Source organism: Salmo trutta, chromosome 33 (genome assembly GCF_901001165.1).
Source record: "Salmo trutta chromosome 33, fSalTru1.1, whole genome shotgun sequence".
Classification (NCBI taxonomy): domain Eukaryota; kingdom Metazoa; phylum Chordata; class Actinopteri; order Salmoniformes; family Salmonidae; genus Salmo; species Salmo trutta.
The window spans coordinates 14,504,625-14,517,383 of record NC_042989.1 but is presented as its reverse complement, the minus strand read 5'-3'; the positions used below and the strand labels follow the sequence as shown (position 1 = coordinate 14,517,383).

Here is a 12,759-nt window from a genome sequence, read left to right as displayed (position 1 = left end):
TGGGTGAGAAAAATACATTTCTAAAGGGACAGAGATGAGAGCAGGAGTAGAGTCTTTAAAGAAAGATAAGGCGGCAAAGGTGAGGATAAATACAAAAATAGAGGGAGGGGCAGTTGGCGAGAGGAGAAAAAGCAGAGGGCAAGGAACGAGAGGGAGAAAAAAGACAGCGAGAGGAGCGACAGACAAAAGAAAAGGGCAGAGGGGCGAGGAGATAGGCTACTTTCTTTCCATCCAATGGAATTAAAGGATTAGCAGGAGGGAGAGGGGAGTCTGGAATCTTCTGTTTCCCTGGCTGTAATACAGCCGTACCGTAGTGGCGTGTTTAATAAAACACAGGCTGCCATACTCTACTAGTCCTGGTCACCAGGGAGGAGCCAGTGACATTATGGGATAGATATATGTATGATATATGCCTCATTTATCTAAGCAGCCATGAAAAGACAGCGCACATTAGCAGCACAATATTTCCTAATTTCAACTTCTGGACTATATGGGTAAAAGCAGGGAACCAACTGTTCCCAATGGGCTGCTGGTTATCCATTATGTTACACCAGTAGGTTTATCTACTGTATTCAGACCTTAGAGAGGCAGTAGTTCAACCAAGACAAAGGCAGGTAGAAATATCAAATGACTGTATAACAGCTGACTGTAATACCTTCTCCAGTTCCACTACTACTGCTCCTGTCAACATGGACCGAGGTGAAGGCTTTTACGTGGGAAGGGAGGAGATTTCTCTGGCTTATTCAAGGAGTTCTGGTGGAATCTGTCTCTCCGTGTGCAAAAGCTCTACACACAAAACGTACATTCATACGCAGACAAGATGTGGAATGAACACAAGTAGACCACGAGATGAATCTACACTTGTGTGTTTGTATGGTGTGCTGTGTTAAACTGTGTCGGTGTGTGTGTAGTAATCTCTTTAGTTAACAAGGCAACAACAAGTCAAGAATGTGGACCATGGAAAAGCTACCTAAAAACACATCACTGCCACAGAAACAAACCACAAGAGAAGCACTCCAATCAGCAAAGAGCCTGACAAGAGAGGAGCCAATCAGAAGCAGTGTTGGCCTGGGGAAACAGCTCTGTGTGCAGGGGTAGAGGACGCCCAGCTGGGTGGTTCCTTGACATAAGCAGCCACGTAGAGGGGCAGTGAGTCTGTCTGTGCCCGTCGAGGTGTGTCGGTGGCCCTGCATGTCTACTCTCTGGTGTGTGTGTGTTTCTGTGAACATTTGGGTATACCTGAACATGTGTGCTGTTGTGCACCTGTCAGAGTGTGTCTGCGTCTGACCCGGTGTGTTTGTCCCAGTACACGCGTGTGTGTGATCCTGTCACAGTGTGTCTGTCTATGTATGTGTCCCTCCCAGTGTGTCTCTCAGTGGGAGGGCTTCTCCTAGACGGTCAGATCCAGGGGTCAGCTTGTCAGACGGTCAGTTGCATGGCAGCGGGTTGCTGTGAGCAGAGTGGAGTGAAGCGAGGCAATACCGCAGCGTGGGAGAGACAGCAGGGGGAATTTCCCATGAATCACTGCTTTCCCACCCATTCAGAAAGGCCACCAATATATGAATTAAGTTAGCACAATCAGTCACAGAGATCCTCTCTAGCTTGATGTATTTCTATACTCAAAACAGACAAGTAGGCAATGTTGTTATTGAAGTGGTCGTTTGAGAATTCATAGGGCCATGTTCAACAGTGGTTTAATGTCTATCATAGTATAAAGTACACAGCCATTCAAAAAGAACACTTGCAATGTCTCATTGATGAAACGCTCATGTCTTGCAGTTACAATACAGCATTTCCTCTCCTCTTCAGTAAATAACTAACGCTTGGCCATAATAGAGGTGTTTTAAAACCCACTCCACATATAAAGAGACAGAGAATGAACTGTGAATTAGGCAGAAGTGTGTAATCTCCCGTGTGAGACAAGATTAAACGGGAGATAGGCGAGACGAGGGCATGCCTGGGTGACGACAACATGATAAACTGGCGACTCTCCCTGGCCCACACGCACCACTTCATCACCAGCCCATCAATCTACTCCTTTATCAGACACAGAGAAAAGGGAGTTTAAGTGTTTTTCTGGCCCTGGCTTTATGCACTTGCTGCTAAACTAGAAGAGGCTTCAAAAGAGAGGATGGCTTATTCATCCAGCCAAAGCGCCATTTGGAGACTTCAATTTTGGTCGGCTGTGTCGCGACTCCAATGGGGTAGGCCTTCATCCATAAAAACCCATTACACCAGCACACCCACCACTATATATCACAAGGAGAGGGAGAGTATGTGTGCGCGTGGCCTGGTACGGAGAGCTAAAATACTGTGGCAGTGTTTGCCTGGTGTTTAATATGCAGCGTATTAAGGAAGAGGGGCTCGTCGGTATCTCACAGCAGCCTGGAAATGAAAGGTCTTTTCACTAGGTATCAATTCAGAGAGAGCGAGAGGGGGACGGAGGGAGGGAGAGAGGGAGAAAGGAAGAGAGGGAGAGAAAGAAACAGCAAGAGAAAAAGAGTAAGACGCGAAAAGGGAAGCGAAAGGTTAAGAGAGGGACAGAGACACCGACAAAAATGGTAAGAAAGAGTTTGAGATAAAGAGCAGAAAAAGACAACTTAACACAGGCGAGGGGTTACCAACAGGGCTCTTTGAACCTGTAATAGGCTGTTTTACAAAAAGCCTTTGATGGTAAAGCTGCTCTTTGTTCGATACCCTCACCCCAATCATCTTCACACAATGCTGCAGCTGAACTTAACAAAAAATGGTTAGTGCTGCTGCACGCTCTCCTTTTTTTTACCTCCTCAAAAGCTGACTTTATCCACCCTGTGCGTGACATGAGAAATAAGTCTGCAAAGACCTAACCAACTTTCAGAAAACTCCATATTTATTCATACCATGAGACTCTTTAAAAAGACATACTTAAATAAAAATAAATTTAAAAAAAAAGCTCCTCTGCGGGGTAAAGTGACTGGTGTGGTGGATTTCTGCTTGTGTTAAAGTGTGTGTGTGTGTGTGTTGTGCGGTAAAGTGCCTACCTCAGATGTCCCACAGCTCTGGTGCGGACCAGTGACAGGATGATGTAGTCATTCTGCTGACCCTGAAACCTGTCCACCGTCGTCACCTAAAGAGGAACACACACATCCATTATTTAACACGTCTTTAAATCAGGCCAAAACCCGCAAGGCCGCGGGCCCGATGGTGTTCCAGGGTGCGTTCTCAGAACAGCTGGCAGGTATATCCAGGTACCTCCACTTATCCCAGTCTGTAATCCCCACGTTTTAAGATGTCCACCATCATTCCTGTTCCCAAGAACTCTAAGGCTTCACGCCACAATGACTACCGCCCTGTAGCCCTCACATCTGTAATCATGAAGCTTTGAAAGGCTGGTTACGGCACACATCAACTCCATCATCCCAGGCACACTAGACCCAGTCCAATTTGCATACCGCCCCAGCAGATCCATAGGCGACGCAATCTCAATTGCACTCCACACTGCCTTCACCCACCTAGATAAGAGGAATGTCTGTGTGAGAATGCTGTTCATGCTCATTGACTACAGCTCAGCATTCAACTCCAAGCTCGTCACCAAGCCTAGGGCCCTGGGACTGAACACCTGCAACTGGCTCCTGGACTTCCTGACGGGCCAACCCCAGGTGGTGTGGGTAGGCAACATCACCTCCACCACGCTGACCCTCAACACGGGGGCCCCACAGGGGTGTGTACTTAGTCCCCTCCTGTACGACTGTGTGGCCACACATGACTCCAACACCATGCTCAAATTTGCTGACGACACGAAGATGGTAGGCCTGATCACCAGCGACGATGAGACAGCCTACAGGGAGGTCAGTGACCTGACAGTGTGGGACCGGAACAACAACCTCTCCCTCAACGTCAGTAAGAATAAGGAGCTGATCGTGGACCACAGGAAACCGGGGAGGGCATGCCCCAATCCACATCAGCGGGGCTGCAGTGGAGCGGGTCAAGAGCTTCAAGTTCCTTAGTGGTCCAAACATGTGCACAGTCGTGAAGGAGGCGCGACAGCACTTTTTCGCCCTCAGGAGGTTGAAAAGGTTTGGCATGGGCCCTCAAATCCTCAAAAGGTTCCACTGCTGCACCATTAAGAGAATCTTGACTGGGTGCATCACTGCTTGGTATGGCAATAGCACCGCCCTCGATCGCATGGTGCTACACAGAGTGGTGTGGACAGCCCAGTACATCATTGGGCCAAGCTCCTTGCTCGGAAAGACCTCTATATAAGGTGGTGTGAAAAAGAAAATCATTAAAGACTCCAAACCACCCAAGCCATGGACTGTTCTCTCTCTGCTTCCACATGGCAAGCGGTACCGGTGTATCAAGTCTGACACTAACAGGCTCCTGAACAGCTTCCATCCCTATGCCATAAGACTGCTAAATAGCTAGCTAACAAAAATATGGCTACACAGACTGAGTAGACCTTTCTATTTTATTCTTATTTATGTCTCTATGCACAGTCACAGGGCCCTACACACTAAGCACACTGATACTCCAACACACATACAAAACACAGTCCATTTCCTCATACACACATAATATGCACATACATTTATACTGACTCTACACACCCACTCACATACAATCATCATATACACTGTTGATACCCTGTTTATCATATATCCTGATGCCTAGTCACCTTACCCCATACATATCTACCTCTATTGATCCAGTACCTCCCCTGTACATTGTAAATATGGTACTGGAACTGACCCTGTATATAGTATGCTTACTTACTTAATCATGTTCTTATGTTTATATATTGTGTTTTTGTTCTACCTTGTTATTTTTAGTATTACATTATTGATTACTGCATTGTTGAGGTTAGAGCTGGCAAGAAACACATTTTACTGTACCTGTGCATGTGACATTAAAACAGGAAACAACCTGCAAAGTGCTAGCTCTGCGGTGGCTGGTGTGTTCTGCAGTAGATTAGTGAATATGAGTGCATGCGTGTGTTGAGGATGGCCGGATTTAGTTCAGATGTTTACGAGCGAGAGTGTGAGCTGAGCTCCCTTCCTAAAAACCCAGAGAGCAGCGAATCTTCTTACAGAGGAGGGAATGGTATGTGTTGTTCCTGCTGTAATCATGCTGGGCCACATGGAGAGGCAGGGGGGTGTAATACGGTTTAGAGGGGCCCAGCCCAGGGTATTTACCTACACTACCCAGGCTGCTTACCTGGCCCTCTCAGACTCAGGGTGACAACACACAATTTATGGCTGTTATAGGAGGGAAATAGCCGGGATTTCTGAAGCCGAGGAATCGCGTGTCAGGCGAGTTGCTTTATCCCCGGCAATCCTGTCCGTATAAGAAGCACATTTCAAAGAATTCCTTTTCCTTGTAGTGAGGAAACAAGCTGATTTTGGGAGGCTTTATTGTCAGCCTTATGCAATAGTGTTGCATACAGTATCTAATAGGTTGAACTGTTCACTAAAGTAGTTAATGACGACTTGAGTTGATATAGCAAGACCCAGGCTGTCTCAATCGAAACCCTCATCCATCAACCTACGCTTTGCGCATTGCAGACAGTTCAAGACCTTACCAGTGAACCATTAATGTTGACTGGAAGGGTCTAGGTGACGAAGAATGCCAGATGGGTATCCCAGTAGCAAGAGACAGCCTCTTCCATTCTCCTGAGTGGATCAATACTCCAGAGGGAAGAGAAGAGCCATAGCGCTTCAGAACAGCAATAGCGTTAAATAAATCATCCTATCGTAGCCTTTTCTTTTGGTCTAATGCACTATTCATTGACTTGGGAGTCCCACAAGCCAAACCGCCTCTGAGTCCCCTTATGGGAAAAAGGAAAGCCAGGGAGAGAGGGAGGTAGAAAAACCAGGAAGTGGACCAATATTTATTTAGATCGCCCTGTTGCTATAAAGAACAGGTGCAGCACCAGAAGCAACAATGTCACTTTTACAACAGCGTGAGACTTCGAGATGTGTCTGTTCAGACACTATGGCCAGTCGCTCTCAGGACCTCCCACCCACGTACCGGCCTACTGTTACCCCACAACACCCACCCACCCACCCAATGGCATAGCCTAGTGGAAACTGAAGGGGGAAAATATGCTGTGCAATTTCAGCCAAAATGCTTCACCATATTTTCCAGCGCAGAGCAACGGCTGAAACCTTTTATTTTTAGCTCTGGGAGAGAGAGCAAGAGAGAGGGGGCTAGATAGATTTCCCCGGGGCTTTTGCATTGTGTTAAGTTATTTATGTGAAATCTTCCAGGGAGGGAATCGCAGAGGTCATGACTTCACAGCAAGCAGCCAGGCACACATCCAAGTGTAGTGGGATCTGTTCTAGTGTGTACACACACACACACACACACACACACACACACACACACACACTAGAATCCCTGACAGAAGACACCCGACCAGAAAAAAAAAAAACACTAGCTCTCTTTCTCATCACTGTCATACTGAATCTCAGCAGATGGTCACCGGATTCAAATATTCATTGTTGTATCTCTGGTCTCTCTCTGCTCTCCCCTCTTGTTCATGTGCCTGTAGGTAACTACTGAAGACCGTAAGCAGGAAATTCCATGGTAACAAGGTGACACAGACTCATACAACTATATGTACAAGGATTACTTTTAACAAATTCCACAGAACATTTTACAAAAAAATAAATTTACTTGAACAGCGCAGATGCAAAGTTTGGTAACAGAATGATGACACCAACAGCACAAACCGGCATTGTTAACAAACTTTGCACCTGCACTGTTCTTCAAGTAGATGTTTTTTTGTAAATTGTTAAAAGTAGTCCTTGTACATATAGTTGTATGGTTGATTCATTTAGCAACCAATGTTTTTTGTTTGACATACATTTTAAAGCGAAAAATCGGTGTCTCCGTGAAACTGTTTGCGGGGAATTGCCCATGCCTAATTGTCCCATCTTTCACTTGGTTGAGTGGGTTCCCGGGGCTATGCTGGGGGTAGTGAGAGGGAGGCAGTGGTAGAGAATTATAACTATCTCTCTATGACACCGTCGTCCAAACTCTGAGTCCATCTGTATGAGTGTCCCTGTGTTTAGCAGCGCCCTACCACTGCTTTCAGAAAATGAACCCACCGGAAGAGAAGGAGAGATTGATTTCAGTGCAGGCTCCTAACATCCCTCCCTCCCTCTGTCATTCTCCCTCTCCCTTCATCCCTCCCACCACAGCGTCGCAGTGAATAACTCGGTGGACTGATTAACCTTATCGCTTTTGTTACGGGTTCTATCAATCTAAATTAGCCCTGACCTGCCTATGGATGTTTGTATGAGTGTGATCGCTCTAAATCGAGTTTGCATTAATGTGATTGTGTGCATTAATCAAATGACCCATTCACCCAGTTAAAGTAGCAGGTTAAACACAGCAAACGGCTTTAGTGTTTATAAAAATATCTATTCAGCACCATTCTAAAGTCCGGGTTTGGCCGGTGTAGGCAGTCATTGTAAATAATAATTTGTTCTCAACTGACTCGCCTAGTTAAATGTATATATATTTTTTCAATAAAATATTTAAAGAGAGCACTTTAACATTTCCCCAGTAACTACAAGTCCTTAAAAATGCATAGTATGCAAAAAATGTGAGATATGTTAAACTTGCTCCCGATGCATATGCATGTGAACAGTTCCTAAGACTCACTGTACTGTGGTCCACAGCGGAATATAGAGCTATTCAAACCCAGGGCATTGAGGTGCGTAGCACAACACTGCTGATTTTCATCATTCACCTCTAACAAGGGACGGCTTCAGCCCCGGTTGGAACACTACCTGGCTAATCAGTGAGTTTCAGTTAAGACTAAATAAAGGAAACACTTGATTAAATTAGGGATGAAGTATACTGAAAGCAGGTGCATCCACACAGGTGTGGTTCCAAAGTTCATTAAGAAATTAACATCCCATCATGCTTAGAGTCATGTACAGTGCATTCGATAAGTATTCAGACCCCTTGACCCCTTGAAAAAAGTAAAAAATCTGTGTGCTTAGGGTTGTTGTCCTGTTGGAAGGAGAACCTTCGCCCCAGTCTGAGCGCTCTGGAGCAGATTCTCATCAAGGATCTCTGTACTTTGCTCCGTGTATCTTTCCCTCGATCCTGACTAGTCTCCCAGTCCCTGCCGCTGAAAAACATCCCCACAGCATGATGCTGCCACCACCATGCTTCACTGTAGGGATGGTGCCAGGTTTCTTCCAGACGTGACACTCAGCATTCAGGCCAAAGAGTTCAATCTTGGTTTCATCAGACCAGAGAATCTTGTTTCTCATGGTCTGAGAGTCCTTTAGGTGCCTTTTGGCAAATCCCAAGTGGGCTGTTGTGTGCCTTTTACTGAGGGGCTTCCATTGGCCACTCTACCATAAAGGCCTGATTGGTGGAGTGCTGCAGAGATGTTTGTCCTTCTGGAAGGCCCCCCCCTCCACAGCGGAACTCTGGAGCTCTGTCAGAGTGACCATCGGGTTCTTAGTCACCTCCTTGACCAAGGCCCTTCTCCCTCGATTGCTCAGTTTGGCTGGAAGGCCAGCTCTTGGGCTCTTGGAGTCTTGGTGGTTCCAAACTTCTTCCATTTAAGAATGATGGAGGCCAGTGTGTTCTTGGGGACCTTCAGAAATGTTTTTGTACCCTTCCCCAGATCTGTGCCTTGACACAATCCTGTATTGAAACTCTACAAACAATTCCTTCAACCTCATGGCTTGGTTTTTGCTCTGACATGCACTGTGGGACCTTATATAGACAGGTGTGTGCCATTCCAAATCATGTCCAATCAATTGAATTTACCACAGGTAGACTCCAATAAAGTTGTAGAAACATCAAGGGTGGTGGTCAATGGAAACAGGATTTACCTGAGCTCAATTTTGAGTCTCAAAGCAAAGGGTCTGAATACTTATGCAAATAAGGTATTTTGTATTTTTTTATACACTTGCAAAAATTTCGAAAAACCTGTTTTCGCTTTGTCATTATGGGGTAGTGTGTGTAGATCGATAAGGATTGTTTTTTTATTTAATCCATTTTAGAATAAGGCTTTAACGTTAAAATGTAGAGAAGGTCAAGAGGTATGAATACTTTCCGAATGCACTGTATGTGTCCAAATCTGTGTTGCCTTACTCTCATGAGCTGTCCAAAGAATGGGTTTCTGTGTATTTACATGGTTTTGTGTGTGTGTGTCCGGGTTTCCGTTAGCCGGTAAAAGCTGGTTTTTGGCTGATCTTTTTCTCAAGCTGATAAATAAAATAGGCAAATTGGTAATCCCATTGCAAAATAATGCTTTTTAGCCTATTAATTGATGAAAATACCAGTTGATGTAAATACAGCACATGCTCATCAGTCTATAGGTACATTTACATTATTTTGTGGAATTAAATTGCTGTGTATTTTTGGTAGTCGTTATGATTCTTATTCATCGCACGCGCACAGCATACAGATACAGAGCCTAGTTAGAGAGGAAAATCTGTCAGACAGCGTGAGAGCTGCTGCTACAGCTCCTGTTGCTGCTGGAGTGAAACCTGCTTTTATAAGCGCAATCTTTACGCAACAATTCTAAATGCAATCGCGTGTTAAAATTGTTTTGATGGCCACGATAAAAAATAGCTACTATTTTATTTTTCAAACTGGTAATTGAAGCGCGCTTCCCATTCAAGTGATAGGCAACGGTAGGCATGCTTCAGTGCATCACACGACTTTGCAATGAGCTGGAGGCGGTACGCATTTTGAAAACATACCTAATTGTGTGAAATCAGAATATTTTACTTAATATGTCTTACCTTGCTTCAAAGTAGCCTAGTCAAAATCAGTTTCTATAAATGTGGAGGCAATTACAAAGACTTCCATATGCCATTGAAAAAAGTAGCCGATTTCTCTCATGTTCTATTGTTTTCAAAACAACTTTGTTTCATTGTTCAGTAGCCAAAGGAACAATCCTAGTCATATTAGCAACCCATGCTGGTTGTTGCATCTTTAGATCTCCCATCTTTCAACATTGATAAGGGATAATTTCATCTCTGTCACATGAAACCGCTGGCATGTGCAGTGCACTTTTGACAACGGTGTTCTCCCACTAATTGCATTATTGAACTTACATTTGCGCGTAGTCTACTTCCTTGTGCGCATTGCTTAGCTTATAATGTGAAGAAATAGTTGATCAACATTTTAAGTTAATGTTCTGATCCGTTGCTTCAGGCTCATTCATTTTTAATATGTTTTTTCCCCCAAATGTATTGTATGAATTTGGGATCTATTGTCCCACAACTGTCCCAGAGTCTGTTTGGAATAGGCCCTTTCTTTCACGCACGGACAAGCTGACCAATAGAATAGGTCAACTTTTCTACTATGGGGATATTAGATTGACATAGGCTTGTGATTTTGTTACTCATCTTGTCTGAGGAAAAGTAAATGTGGACAGTTATTCAAACATCTTCAAAGCTTCCTCTGAGTTGCATGTTCTGTTAAGATGAATTACCATAATTAAAATGTGATTTCTGTCATTCTGAGCACTGTGGGTAAAAGCCCTAATCAGGTTACACACCCAATACATATGGGTCCGGTACATTTCTCAAATGTCCAGTAAATTAAAACGCTGCCGGTCAAATGTCCGGAAACTCTGGTGTGTGTATGAGACCTTACCTTGTTGGGCTGTCCAAAGAAGGGGTTCCCAGCACAGCGCTGGTTGATGACGTCTCTGATGAGGTGTTTCTGTCCATTGTAGGTGGTGAGGATACTGATCCTGTCAGCAGGGTATCCCAACAGACGCATGTACATGAACAGAGCGACACAGTACTCTGCCTCACCCAGATTCTAGAGGGAGGGAGGGGGGGGCAGGTTAGATAACACGTTTTGCACACAGAGGAAATTAAACAAAATACTATTACAAATACAAAAACCAATTTCCTAGCGTATGAGAATGTTTTCCCCTACTGGTTTTAAATGGGCCTATATTACATAGGAGAGAAAGTGAGATGATTACAAAAGTGTTCATGTTCGTAATACAAATTTATTTCCACACCAAAGTCAAACTCTTTTAGTACCCAGAGAGCATCCGTCCTTGAGGGTAATGGAAACCATTGTGTGTGTATATTAAATCTGTGCCCAAGCGGTGGTTTGAGAGGCATCTCTCCCCCTCCACAGCCTGGGCCTCTGCTAGACAGCTAGCCATGGAATTTCATCAAAACAATGTACCTCTGTTTCTGTTCCCCTTGATCTGGATGGACTGATATGGCCCCCGTTAATATGACTAAGGCCAGGAGATTTTCCTGACTATGTGATCTGACCAGGAAATACTCTGGGGCCCAGTTTGAAGCCCAGAGACACTCCCTAGGATACAGACATGCAGTAAGGCACACATATCCACCCATCAGAACAGACATCTGTGTGTGTGTGCTTGCGTGTGGCGTATCCAGTAGTTGTGCCCGTCTGTCTCATGTCACTGCTTAATACAAAATGTGATCTAATGTGCCCAAACTCCAGATATCTCAGTAACCATGGCAACAGCTGCCTCTGCCCATCGCCTCAGTTTGAGTGTAACGGCCCAGGACTGGCATGTGGCTGAGAGCAAGGAATATGGGAAGGAAATAGGGAAAGAAAAAGGGAGGGAAAGAGTATATGGATGTGGCACACTCCTCTACCCCTTAACACTAAAACCGCTGGGCAGAGGGCCCCACCCCTTCAAGCTAATGAGCAGTTATTTGGACTGCAACATTATAACAGTGTAATTAACACATTTCATATATGCTATCGTTCAAAAAAAATGTGCTTGTGTTTATGAAGGTCTAAGGCGTGGTCAGCAAGAGGCGCGGCCAGCAAGACGCGCGGTCAGCAAGACGGGCGGTCAATTGATGAAAACAGCAGTAGTCTAAACATCTTTTTAAGCACCAAGTGCGCTAGATAAATAGTGAAAATCAGCACAAAAGCAATAATGGCATTATAATAAATATAAGTGTTAATATGACAGTCAAAAATAGTCTATTTATACATCAGATACCGTGGCAAATTTGTCTGTTTCTTTGTCATCAAAATGGGGGTAACGTATGATCTCTGAAGCGACCCGGTGACATGGTTTCTCCAAAGAAAAGTATCCCTTACATGTCTGACCAGAAGCTCTCCATATACACGCTCCTCCCACCGAATGCTCCACGGACATACAGGAGAGAAATGAAAGCTTCCCAGCTCATCAACAAACAGGGTCTCCTTGCTTAGCCAGAGTAAAGTCTCTGAATGCCACATAATGTCACATAAACAATGAAAGCTGGTGACGGCATTGCTGATGTGTTTTGCTTGAGATGAAGGGCCTGCTGTCTCAGTGATGACATTTTGTGCCGATAAATTGTCCCGTAGCATTGTCACTGGCTTGTTCCATCTAAAAATGGTGCAGTCCTTTCCTCTCTCACAGTTTCATTTGGTAGTGGCACGGGCACTTGCTCAGTGTGCACTGTTCTGGATTTTTTGTGTTTAGGCCTCGAAGATGTAGTTATTCAGGCTGAGGCTCAGAATCAGGAGAATAATCAGAAATGTCATGATTCATTTCTTCCTCGCCAGATTTTTCATTCAGATCTTATAGCAGCGCAAAAGCAGCATGTGCATCCATTCATCTTGGTCTTGGTGGGTCATTTACAATGGCAAGTTCTCACTGTGTACTCCAAGTAGACTGAGAAAACTGCTTGGATTTGGTGGAAAGATGAACATTTGAAATATACCAATACAATGGCCCACTCTGTTCTTAATGACAATTGGTGATTACATCATTTTGCATTGTTTGCTTCCCATCAACTC

The 12,759-nt window shown here is 44.6% G+C and overlaps 1 protein-coding gene across 3 annotated transcripts in view; it reads right to left on the bottom strand.

Annotated features, from left to right (window-relative positions):
* aqr (aquarius intron-binding spliceosomal factor) overlaps positions 1-12,759 on the bottom strand; it is a 58,146-nt gene that overhangs the window by 3,963 nt on the left and 41,424 nt on the right. For all 3 annotated transcript variants that reach the window (XM_029729878.1, XM_029729877.1, XM_029729879.1), the window contains exons 31-32: positions 10,618-10,788; positions 3,021-3,106 (exon numbers count right to left, since the gene is read on the bottom strand). In XM_029729878.1, coding sequence (XP_029585738.1) covers positions 3,021-3,106; positions 10,618-10,788 — 257 coding nt within the window. The remainder of the gene's footprint in view (positions 1-3,020; positions 3,107-10,617; positions 10,789-12,759) is intronic.